The sequence below is a fragment of the Colossoma macropomum genome, unplaced genomic scaffold, assembly GCF_904425465.1.
Source record: "Colossoma macropomum unplaced genomic scaffold, Colossoma_macropomum, whole genome shotgun sequence".
Lineage (NCBI taxonomy): Eukaryota > Metazoa > Chordata > Actinopteri > Characiformes > Serrasalmidae > Colossoma > Colossoma macropomum.
Window position 1 is genome coordinate 41,331,460 of NW_023494803.1, and position 12,010 is coordinate 41,343,469.

Genomic DNA, 12,010 nt, shown 5'->3' on the forward strand with positions numbered 1-12,010 from the left:
ACTTCATCAGTGCACTCGGTGCTCCATGCGAGCAGCATTAGAGTGAAAGATTACTCCATTAACAGCAGAAGGGTTTTTTTGGTGTAGTAATACAGAGTTCAGTTGTTGTGAGGTGGTCATAGTTGTGCGTATATCATGGATTTTACTAGGGCTTCAAACACGGCTCAGCCAATCAGATCTTAGGACTGGAACTATCTGTTTTATAATGTGCATTATTGCAATTAATAAAGTGATTATTAGGGATTTTCACACTGTGGATCTCAATGCAGGTCATAGTGAGTACAGATTAATGCAGACACTAATCTGGGCTTCACTGGACACAGAACGAGACCGTAACAGTGCTTCTTTATTGGACCAGCACTCAGAAGCTAAGTTGGAGGAATGTTCAGAGATGAGGAGCCGGTGTTATCCGGTCAGGCTGACGTACCAACGCTATTGTTCTCCGCTGTAAACTTCACTAATCCCCTCTCTGCTGCTCTCGGAAACAAAACCGTCCTGCCGCTCTGCTGCGATCAATGAGAGATGATGTCATCTGTTTGAGAAGGTCAGCAGCTGCCATTCAGCTGTGATCTGTGTTGGGTTAAAGCCTGCGGAGATGATCTGCAGATAGCCGGAGCTGCTTTAGTCCAGCAGGCCCCAACAGCGCCGGAGCTCCAGCCTCCAACAATGACCGTCGCTTCTCTCGGCGTATAGATGCTATCTCCACCTCAGAGCGGCACTCCTCAGAGGGCTGTTTGCTTTAGTGGATGGAGAGTTATTAGCAGTAGAGGAGGCGCTGAGGGACCTTTAATCCTCGTCTATCTGTGTTCCAGCACTCAGGAGGGCCAAACAGATTTGTCTAGAAAAACACAGAGCGGAAAAACCTCCGGAGGGAAGCAGGAGGACCAACACTAACGCTGACCACAGAGACAGATACTGTCCATCAAGTGTTTGGGGACACCTAGATTTCAAAATGATCATCTTTTCTTTTTATGATTAGAATATATTTTTCTAATCATTAGAAAATTGAGCAAAAATCCATATTAAAACATCACATTAGTGCATTAAAGTGGATTCCGGCATAACTCAGTGTGTGAGATATAATCAGAGTGATTCAGAGTGGTTTGGTGTGAAATGGTTCAGATGTGTTTACAGTGGTGGTGATGGGAACCAGGGGTCGCCATGACTACAACACAGATATAGACATTTTATTTACTATCCAGAACCACCAGTGAACCTACACGAGTCTTCTGAGTTTATATGGAATGTTGATGATGGAAAATAGTGGAAAATCTGAAATAATAAGTTTTCTTTGGGGACTATTTTGCCTCACAGCGCCCTGCATGTATCCCTCCACCATGAATGGAGTTTAAGTTCTCTAAACTATCATAAAACAGTGTCTCAGTCATCAGGCAGTGAATTCATAACCATTTCATGTAGGAACTTTCTGTGAGGGAGCTTTTAGAGGTGGACGTCTGGTTCCTATCACCACCACTGTGAACAGTTCTGCCCTGTGATGGACTGGCGACCTGTCCAGGGTGTATCATGCCTTCCGCCCTGTGACTGCTGGGATAGGCTCCAGCACCACCTGTGGCCCAAAAGGATAAACGGTTTAGAATGTGTGTGTGTGTGTGTGTGTGTGTGTGTGTGTGAGTTTCTCTAAAATGGGGGGTTTCAGACCAAACCACTTGTTTAACTACCAACATTATTAGGAAGTGACAGAAGAACCAATCACGCTCTGTGGGACCAAATAACGTCACTTTAGTCCTTCTGGAGGTTCTAGATACGTCACTGACTGTGAATATGAGTCGTAGTCTAAGCAGGTTCTGGTTTGTTGTTAGGAATGTTGAACAGCGCCGGCAGCTCTATGGACTCTTTACTATAAGAGTCACTGTAACACTGATACACACAAGATCAGACATCTGATAATGTCAGATACAAGATGAACAATAAAACATGGAATCAGGGCTGCAGCACCTCCTGATTTCAGGATTGCAACTGTAAACAACAACAACAACAACAACAATAATAATAATAATAATAATAATAATAATAATATACAGATTTGAATTTTTAATAATTTGATGGCAGCAAAGACTTTGTGCACTTATTTTAGAGAGGAGTTTGTATTTTTCTATTTTTGTTTATACATTTTTAAAATCTACACTCTTAAAAAAGGTTCTTAAATTGTTCTTTAGTAAAGAAAATGTTTCTGTATAGAACCATGAACACTCACAGAACCTTTTGCATGATTAAAGGGTTCTTTGTGTCATGAAATTGTACTCCAGATTGAAGAAGAATTATATATGGTTCTATATTTTACATCTTTATGTGGAACACCAATGAGGGTCAGTAGCACCAGTGACTCCTATGGAGAGAAGAAGAGTGGACATTTCTGTAGAATGACCCACATACTGTCATCTCTCGCCTCATTATAGTGCAGAATGACAGATTCTGCTTGACATAAAGAGTCCAAAAAAGATTCAAATGGAAAAAAGGCAAATCATCTACGTGACGTCTCTGTTTACGTCACGGAAGGAATGACTTTTTTAAGACTGACTGACTGTTGGACTCGTGTGGATGGGAGCAGAAATCAGATCATCACAGAGATGATTTTGGGTGAGTTTGGGCACTTCTGGCCGGAACCAAAGGCCGAGTTCTGGTATTTTCAGTTCACTGACTTTAACAACAGTTTCAGAAAGAAAACTGTCAAATCATCATTTAGCAAAATCTGCTCTTCATACTGAGAAGATGCTTTAATGAACATGAAGCTGAAGATGAATAAACACAAAACATCAGCACAGAAAATCAAACACTACTCAGACATTTGCTGCACACAGTCTCCATTTTTGGTTTTATCATCTCAACACTCTTAAAAAAGATGGTTCTTCTATGGTTCTTTAGTAAAAACAACCATGAGTTCTGTATAGAACCATTTCTGTACTTGCATGATCAAATGGTTCTTTGTATGGTGAAATGTTCTTCAGATTGATGGAGTGTGTGTTGTATATGGTTCTATAGAACCTTTTTGAAAATACTCCTATTGTTTACAGGCTACAGTAGAACCCTTTTTGGTAATATATAGAACCATATATAATACATTCTCCATCAATCTGAAGAATGATTTCACCATGCAAAGAACCATTTAAGAATGCAAATATGGAAATATGGTTCTATTTGGAACTCACCGTTAAATAGGTCTTTTCATGGTAGAACCTTTTTGACAATGGTTCTATATAGCACCAAAAAGCGTTCTATTGTATACAAGCTCGATGTCATAACAATAGAAGTTGGTGCTGCAGAACCATGTACAACACATTCTCCATCAGCCTAAAGAACATTTCACCATGCGAAGAGCCATGCAGGCATGCAGATGGTTCTTTAAATGATCATCGTTCTATATACAACTGCTGTCTTTACTAAAGAACCCTTGAAGAACCTTCTTTGTTAAGAGTGAGTATTCTGAGCAATAACACTGGGATATTTACACTCATAGAGCAGAAATGTTTGAAATAAGATAAAAACACTGAACAGAGTTGAGGAATCTGAGTCAGCGGATGAAGAAAAGCCGACATGGAGACATTCTTCATCGGATACTTCATCACGTCTGTCCTGCAGGTGATGCCTTAAAAGGCCGGTCCTGTCCGCCGGGCGGCTGACGGAGAGGCTCTAATGTAAATATTAGACCAGCTCATATCAAACGGAAATTCCCAGCAGTGAAGCTGCTCAATGCTGCAGTTTCAACACAGAGCGTCTGATTGGTCTCAGAGTCAAAACATTCACCAACGCCGTGACCTCACGGTCAGTCTGCTGGGGACGGACACATCTGAGATTTCTCCAGAGTACAGCTGGGGTTACGAACAGCTGAGTTATCTTTAGCGTTCAGTCCCTGAACTCTCTCAGCAGGTTCTCCTGTAGAACACAGTCTGTTCAGGCTGGTCCTGCAGCACTGCAAACGCAGGCACTGCACCATCCGTTCCTGCAGTTCTGGGAAAATGAAGTTGAAGGAACAGGTTCAGCAAGAGGTGCTGATACTGCTTACAGTGCTTTAGTGCACAGCATGTAGCACGCTTACTAGTGCTGTAGTGCTCGAGTCCAGTCTCACTCTCAAGACCGGACTCAAGGGCATAAATTAGTCTCAGTCTACACATTATTTGGTCTCGGTCTTGACATGGTTTGGACTCAGTCTTGTCTTAGTCAACATTGTTTGGACTAGGTCTCATCTTAATCTTGACCTCATTTGGACTCTGTCTCGTCTTAGAACATCATTTGGTCTCGGCCTTGACATAATTTGGACTTGGGCTCTTCTTAGTCTTGATGTAATTTGGACTTTATCTCAACATCATTTCTCGGTCATTCATCAAGTCCCACAAAGTTCAGTTTGAGGGCCTTTGATTTTCTCCTTGAACATGTGACCTGTAGATAACATAACTATCCCCTAATTTACTACAGTTACACACTTAGATGTAACATTAATAGTATGTTGGAGTGTTCTTATGGTTATATATGTGAGTTTATATATCAGCTCACAGATACTACTGAAAACAATATGACGAACTGGGAATTCTGCCAAATCTCCTGATTACCCACTGAGGCACTGACGTATAATAAACATAGCTATAAGACATTTTTATTAATAATTGTTGCCATGTTTATAACAGCTTATGGATGGATTTTAATGTGTTCTGAACGTGTTTAGAGAGTTATACAGATATTTTATACAAAGTGTTACTGAAAGGTCCTAAAACACTAATCCAGTCTGATAATGACACATATTAGATACACTGACTAGATCTCAGGTGCTGTAATGTCCTGCAGTGTAATTAGAAATAAATAAATAAACCTCAGACCATCAGGATTCAGAATTCAGGCTCATTTATTTTTACTGTCAGAGGACAAACAAAGTAAACAAAGCCACCTAGAAACTGAGAGTGCAGGAGAACATGAGCAGGTGCTGACGGACAGGTGAAGTGTGAAAGTGTGAAACAGCACTGTGAGGAATGTGGAGTGTCCTGTCCTGGTCAGCAGCGCTAAGAGGACTGGACCCTCCCCAGCTCAGCCTGGCACTCCTCCAACTTTCTCTGCACTTCATTAATCAGTGAGTGGTCAGTCCCATGGGTCACCTTCATCACATCATATGCCTGACAACAGAGAGAGAGAGCAAGAGAGAGAGAGAGAGAGAGAGAGAGAGTGAGAGAGAGCAAGAGAGAGAGAGAGAGAGAGAGAGAAAGAGATACAGAGAGAGAACAGAGAGAGAGAGATACAGAGAGAACAGAGAGAGAGAGATACAGAGAGAGAACAGAGAGAAAGAAAGAGAGGCGAAACTTAAGTATGGGAGAAATTCTGCAAATTTTAGTCCACAATTATTATTTGCGTGCTGAAATAATAACACATGGTACATGCACAGGTGTTTCAGTCTGTATTCAGTCAGACCCCCTCAAGCTGAAATCACAGCCGCCAAATATTTCGTGAAGCCAGCTAACAACGTTTTTCCTTGTAGAAGAGGTGCCAAAACTTATGCATACACAACATTTATATATATATATATATATATATTTTCAGAAATAAGTTGTCTTGCATGAACAGCCTGTTTAAGATCTTCCCACAGATTTTCAACAATAGGTGGACGCTGACGGCCTTTTCACAACTATCTTTCTTTTCTAGAAGCACTTTGATGTTGATGCAGATCACTGTAGCACCCAAACGCTTCACTGACTGCAGGACATAAGCTTCCTGAGTTTGTTTATAGTTGGTATAAATATTCTTCCTTCCATCCCCTCAACATGTATTGTGCCACGCAACCCCACAGCATAAAAGATGTACAGTTTGCACTGTTCTTTTTAACATATGCTGCTCTTTTTTCTCCCAATATACACTATACAGCCAAAAGTATGTGGATCCTACTACTTACAGAGTTCAGGTGTTTCAGCCACACATGTTTCTAACAAGTATATAAAATCAAGCACATAGTCATGCAATCTCAACAGACAAACACAGGTAGGAGAATGGGTCCTGAAGAGCTCAGTGACTTTAAACATGGCACCGTCATAGGATGCCACCTTTACTACAACTCTGTGAAATCTCTGCCCTGCTAGAGCTGCTCCTTCTGTAAGTGCTATTATTGCAAAATGGAGAAACAGCAGCTCAGTCACAAAACGGTAGACCACACAAACTCACAGAGCAGGTCCACTGTGAAGCTAGTAAACTCACCTATCCTCTGTTACATCACTCACTACAGAGCTCCAACTGCCTCTGGAAGCAACATCAGTGCAAGAACTGAGTGTCAGTATCTTCATGAAATGGGTCTCCATGGCTGAGCAGCTGCACACAGGCCTAAGATCACTATGCGCAGTGCCAAGCGTCGGCTGGAGTGGTGTAAAGCACCGCCACTGGACTCTGGAGCAGTGGAACCGTGTTCTCTGGAGTGATGAATCAGCTTCTCTACCTTCCAGTCTGATGATGAATCTGGGTTTGGTGGATGTCAGGAGAACGTTACCTACTGGAATGCAGAGCCAACAGTAAAGTTTGGTGGAGGAGGGATGATGGGCGGGGCTGTTTTTCAGGGTTTGGGCTCCTCAGTTCCAGTGAAGGGTGATGTTGATGCTGCAGCACAAAGACATTTTACACAGTTATCTGCTTCCAGCTTTGTGTCAGCAGTTTGGGGAAGAGCCTTTCCTGTTCCAGCATGACTGAGCCCCTGAGCACAAAGCAGCTCCATAAAGACATGGAGTGACCAGTTTGGTGTGGAGGAACTCCAGTGGCCCTCACAGAACTCCTTTGGGATGAACTGGAACGTCAACTGTGAGCCAGGCCTTCTCGTCCAACATCAGTGTCTGACCTCAAAAATGCTCTTTAGACTGAATGGACAGACTCACTTCGCTGCAAAGGGGGGCAGCTCTATATGAAAGCCTATGGATTTAGAATGGAACATCCAGCAAGCTTATATAGGTGTGATGGTCAGGTGTCCACAAACTTTTGGTCCTACAATGTACCTTTGGTGATTGTAGGCATAGAAAAATTCTGCATGCGAAATGTACACAGATGTAAATGTAAGGTAAGCCGATTTAATTAACACCTTAATAGCTGAGGTGGCGGTTTGGGGGGGACTTAACTATCACTTTAAAGCTGACCTGTCTGAAGTTGCTCTGAGCGTCTTCCAGTTTTCCCAGGTAATGCTGCAGCTTGCCAACCCTGAGCAGCTCCACGGCTCTGGACGGATGGGGATCAGGATAGTGCAGCCTGTGGGAGGGAAAACACATTGTTTTTGCTATTTTACAGTAGAAATATTAATTTTATGCATTTTAATGAGTTCTGCTCCAAACACCTGTGTTTACATGTTGCTTATAATAATCACAAATAAACACCTACACACAGGGATCAGGGCAGATGAGTAATCTGATCTACACGCTCAGGCTTACTGTATGTGCTGTGTGTACTTTCACTGTACAAACTAATATTCAAAATAATTTTCCTAGACCTCATCAACACTTTAATCTTCTGCATTTTATGTCATTATATTTTGTACTGGGTGGGAGATCATGGAGAAGAGCAACTCAGTAAAGGGCCGACAATCTACACTTTTCTTGCATTGAGTTCACTTAATCCAACTTTGTGGGTTTAATGTTACAAAAGCAATCAGAATTCATTTTTACATGGCCAAAGAAGTTAAACTGCTTTGGACTGAATGGGCGGGGCTAAACTGCTGTAGGCTGAATGGGTGGGGCTAAACTGCTGTAGGCTGAATGGGTGGGGCTAAACAGCTGTAGGCTGAATGGGTGGAGCTAAACTGCTGTAGGCTAAATGGGCGGGGCTAAACTGCTGTAGGCTGAATGGGTGGGGCTAAACTGCTGTAGCTGAATGGGTGGGGCTAAACTGCTGTAGACTGAATGGGTGAGGCTAAACTGCTGTAGACTGAATGGGTGGGGCTAAACTGCTGTAGGCTGAATGGGTGGGGCTAAACTGCTGTAGCTGAATGGGCGGGGCTAAACTGCTGTAGACTGAATGGGTGAGGCTAAACTGCTGTAGGCTGAATGGGCAGGGCTAAACTGCTGTAGGCTGAATGGGTGGGGCTAAACTGCTGTAGGCTGAATGGGTGGGGCTAATCTGCTGTAGGCTGAATGGGTGGGGCTAATCTGCTGTAGACTGAATGGGTGAGGCTAAACTGCTGTAGACTGAATGGGTGAGGCTAAACTGCTGTAGGCTGAATGGGCAGGGCTAAACTGCTGTAGGCTGAATGGGTGGGGCTAATCTGCTGTATTATGATTAATTGTATATTGCTGAATTTATGCCACATTTTGTACAAAATGACATTTTATAATAAGAGTTTATGATGTTTTCTTGATTAAGCAGTAAAAGAGTTTTCAGTCATCTGTTCTGTAAAATCCTAGTTTTCACAGTGAATTATACATTTTAACTCTAACCTCACCCAGAGGCTAGATCATGGGTTTATAAAATTATGCATATGCATGCATATTTAAGTAGTTGACTTATTTGGATATCAAATTGTAAATTAGTTAAATCTGCAAAGCTTCCAATGTGAAAAATCCTCAATAACCAACACTTGGAAAGACTGATTGTGAAATCTATTTTTTTAAATAGCCCTACTGACCTGTATGTCTTATCGCTTTCTGAAATCAGTTCTGATGCTGTGAGTGTTTAACAGAAGGTCTTTTTAATATTGAAAGATGAGAAAAAAGAATAGTTTTCAATGCAGATCTGTTGATGCTGCTCTATTGTCATTCATTACATTTTGAACGTACAGTTTGTGTTATTCTTCATTTTCCTTGCATTCCCTTCACAACGTTTCTTCTCTTTGCTGTATTAGACAGTGAAGTGAATCATTTTGAGGAAATCAGACGTGGTGGACTCCTCCCGCTGCACACGCTGCTTTCAAAATAGAACGAGACGATCTTAATTAAATTTCAATTTCCTTTTTTTGTTTCCAGCCTGTGGAGACGTGTGCTTGAGCATCACTGGACCACTGCAGAAAAACAAACACAGAGACGCGAGTGGTCACTGACGAGCGAGAGGGAAACGAACTGGAATGATCCGGAACTGAGCACAGTGGAAAAAACAAACAGGCTCAGGAGGAGCTTCACAACTCCAGCCCAAAACAAAAACAGTCCAAAGCAGGAGCTCGTCCACTCCAGGACTACACAGCTTCAGCTTTCACATCATTAACAACGTCAGTTTTTTGTGTTTTTGTAACAATGACAAAGAAAAGAAACAGAGAAAAAGCTTAACATGTTCTTTATCTTCAATAATACTGTAACTTTCAGAATATTCTTAGTCAGGGCCACCGGAACCACAGGGGTGAGTGGGCATTTGACCCACAATTCTCATAGACAATCTTGAGAACTGGGTTGGTCTCTCAGGAACTGTCCTAAAATGCTTCAGTTCATTCCTGCTAGGAAGAAGCTACTTTGTGGAAATAGAAAATAACGTTTCTGAGTGAGTGCCAGTGACCTGCGGTGTCCCCCAGGGTTCAATTCTTGGGCCACTCTTATTTAATTTATACATGCTGCCTCTTGGCCAAATACTACAAGATTATGGCAAATCTTACCACAGCTATGCAGATGATACTCAGATCTACCCTTGATTTACTCTGTAAGTGACTTGAGCAGGACAGCAGGAACCATAGGGGGCAAGCGGGCATTTGACCCACCACTTTCCAACATACTGGGGTGACGACCCACCACCAGAGAACATTTATGTGTTTATTCATTTTTAATTAATGTTTTATTATGACCTGAACTGGACACTGTTTATTCAAAATACGCCAAACTGTCAACAGCAAAACACAGGCACTTGTAGTAGACCTTAAAATATTACATGAATACTTGAAATATTCGAAATGTAAACGTCCCCAGGTGCTCGGTCTTTCAAACCTGCCAATTTGCTTGAACTGGACACCTGGCGTCCTTTCTTAGCTGCAAGTTCATTAAAGCTTCGGCTCAGTTTCTGAGCTGCTGAGCTGATGTTCAGTGTTTATGTTGGTTGAACTGCAGCTGAAAGGCAATTCAGTGACATGACTGGTGTGGAATTGTGTAGAACTGAGGTGTAACTGCTGTCCCATAGACTGTTGTTGGGGTAGGAGAGTCAGAGCGCACATTACGTTGCAGTGCATGCTGGGGACTGCAGTGCATGCTGGGGACTGCAGTGCAGCGCAACCCCTAAATTAGAAATATAGGGAATGAAAACACTGTGGTCTGGATAGGACTGAGTCGCGGGTCTGATCTGCCTCGCGGGCCTTGTGTTTGACACATGGGCTTCAAGTGAACCTGGTTCAGTTCCCTGCTGTTGGGAACGCATCTTTATGATGGTTCACACCAAACAAGAGGATTCAACATCAGGTTATTCTTCCACTGTGCAGGTCAGAGCTGAACTGACCGCTTAATCTGCCTGTCTAACATCTGACTTTTCACACATTCTCATATCGTTCCTGCGGCGCGACCTGCTGTTAATAACAGCAGAGCAATAAAATAATAGCAAAGATGTTTGATATAAATTAGCAACAAATAAATCAAAAGAAAAAAGGCGAGTCATGTTGCATGTTGTCATCGTCGTGTCACATTTACACTGCTTAAAATTTCAGCACCACAACTTAAAACACCTTCTGGTTATATGTTACATGTAAAAAGGGGAACAAATATACTTTTTCATTTTACTTACAGTTTCGTTTGTTTGTTTCTCTTATCTGTTTGTACACTTATATATATCATCATTATCACTATATCATTATAGTTTTATATTGTCATCCTGTTTTTCGACGGTTTAATTTTGTAGTAGTGTTCTGTAAATGAGGCCTGAACGTCTCAATGTGTTCAGCATTATAGTCCACAATAAAATCCTCTTAGTCATATTCCATATTATCTGTATTGTTGTAAATAGGTTGCATGTTTAGTTCTCAAACTGGAGGTTCTGCAGATGTTCTGTGATAGATTAGTTGACTGCTGGGTTCTCTGCGCTGTTCAGTGAAGTGCTTCTCGTTCCTGCTCTCTGTTTGTAAAAGCAAATCCGACTGAGTGTTTCTGAACGTGAGTGTGAGCTGTGAGCTCCATCTGATCTCCCTCCTCGTCTCCTCCTGTGCCAACGTGGCTGTCCAGGCCAATAAGGACACAGAGCAGCATCCGTCGTCTCTGTTGCCCTGGCAACAGCCCGAAGAGCGGTGGGGGGGTGGGGGCGTGAGAGGCCTGTTAGCGCTTTCATTAGCGTTAGCACTGCCTCTTTATTCATCTCCTTACTGGATCATTACCAAGAACAAAGCGCTGTGTGCTGTGATGGGACCACTTTAGAGGAATATTAAATCACAATCACGGCTCCTCAGCAAACAGCGGCGCTTCAGGAAAGACAAAAGCCCTTAATCTCCCATCAGCCCCGGCACCCCTGCACCGTAACCCGGCCCACCACCTGCTTAACGCAGGTCTGCTTCACGACGTTAACCACAAATCACTCTCTGAGCGGCAGCCAGGCCGGGTTAACTGTTCTACTGTTACTCCTGAACTCCTGAATGAAGGTCTGATCGATCGGTCACTGAACCTGATCAAACACTGCCACACAGACAGGAGAAAAGCTTCTGAGACTTTTACCAGCGATTGATTATGGAAATATCATTAATACACACACAGCTTTATTCTGCTTCCGCACATCAGACACTGTTTATCATGGAGCTGTAAGGTTTATTACCTGCTGTGGGTCGATTACTCACCACTGAGTTCTTTATGAAAGAGCAGCTCTGCCCTCATTAGCTGGATTTCCAATCAAAAGCTCCAAAAATGTTATGCACATTTATGAAGTTTCAGCAGAAATAAAATTAAATTAAGTCGTGTTTCCATCCACTACAGTGATGCAGAGAAACTTTAGATGACGTAGGATATTAACATTTTGAACTTTGCCGTAGCATAAAAACTTTTTTTTTCCAGGCTTTTCTACTTTTTTATTGTGCATTTTCAAAATTCAGAAAAAATCGGTGGATAGAAAACCTGCTGTTGACAACAAAATGGCTGATTCGTTGTTATATTTTAATTTATTG

The 12,010-nt window shown here is 42.3% G+C and overlaps 1 protein-coding gene across 2 annotated transcripts in view; it reads right to left on the reverse strand.

Moving 5' to 3' along the window:
* Window positions 1-4,837: 4,837 nt before the first annotated feature.
* Window positions 4,838-12,010, reverse strand: part of smyd3 (SET and MYND domain containing 3) — a 234,947-nt gene continuing 227,774 nt past the window's right edge. For both annotated transcript variants that reach the window (XM_036593329.1, XM_036593328.1), the window contains 2 exons: window positions 7,110-7,218; window positions 4,838-5,120 (listed from right to left, as the gene is read on the reverse strand). In XM_036593329.1, coding sequence (XP_036449222.1) covers window positions 5,010-5,120; window positions 7,110-7,218 — 220 coding nt within the window. In that variant the 3' untranslated portion in view covers window positions 4,838-5,009. The remainder of the gene's footprint in view (window positions 5,121-7,109; window positions 7,219-12,010) is intronic.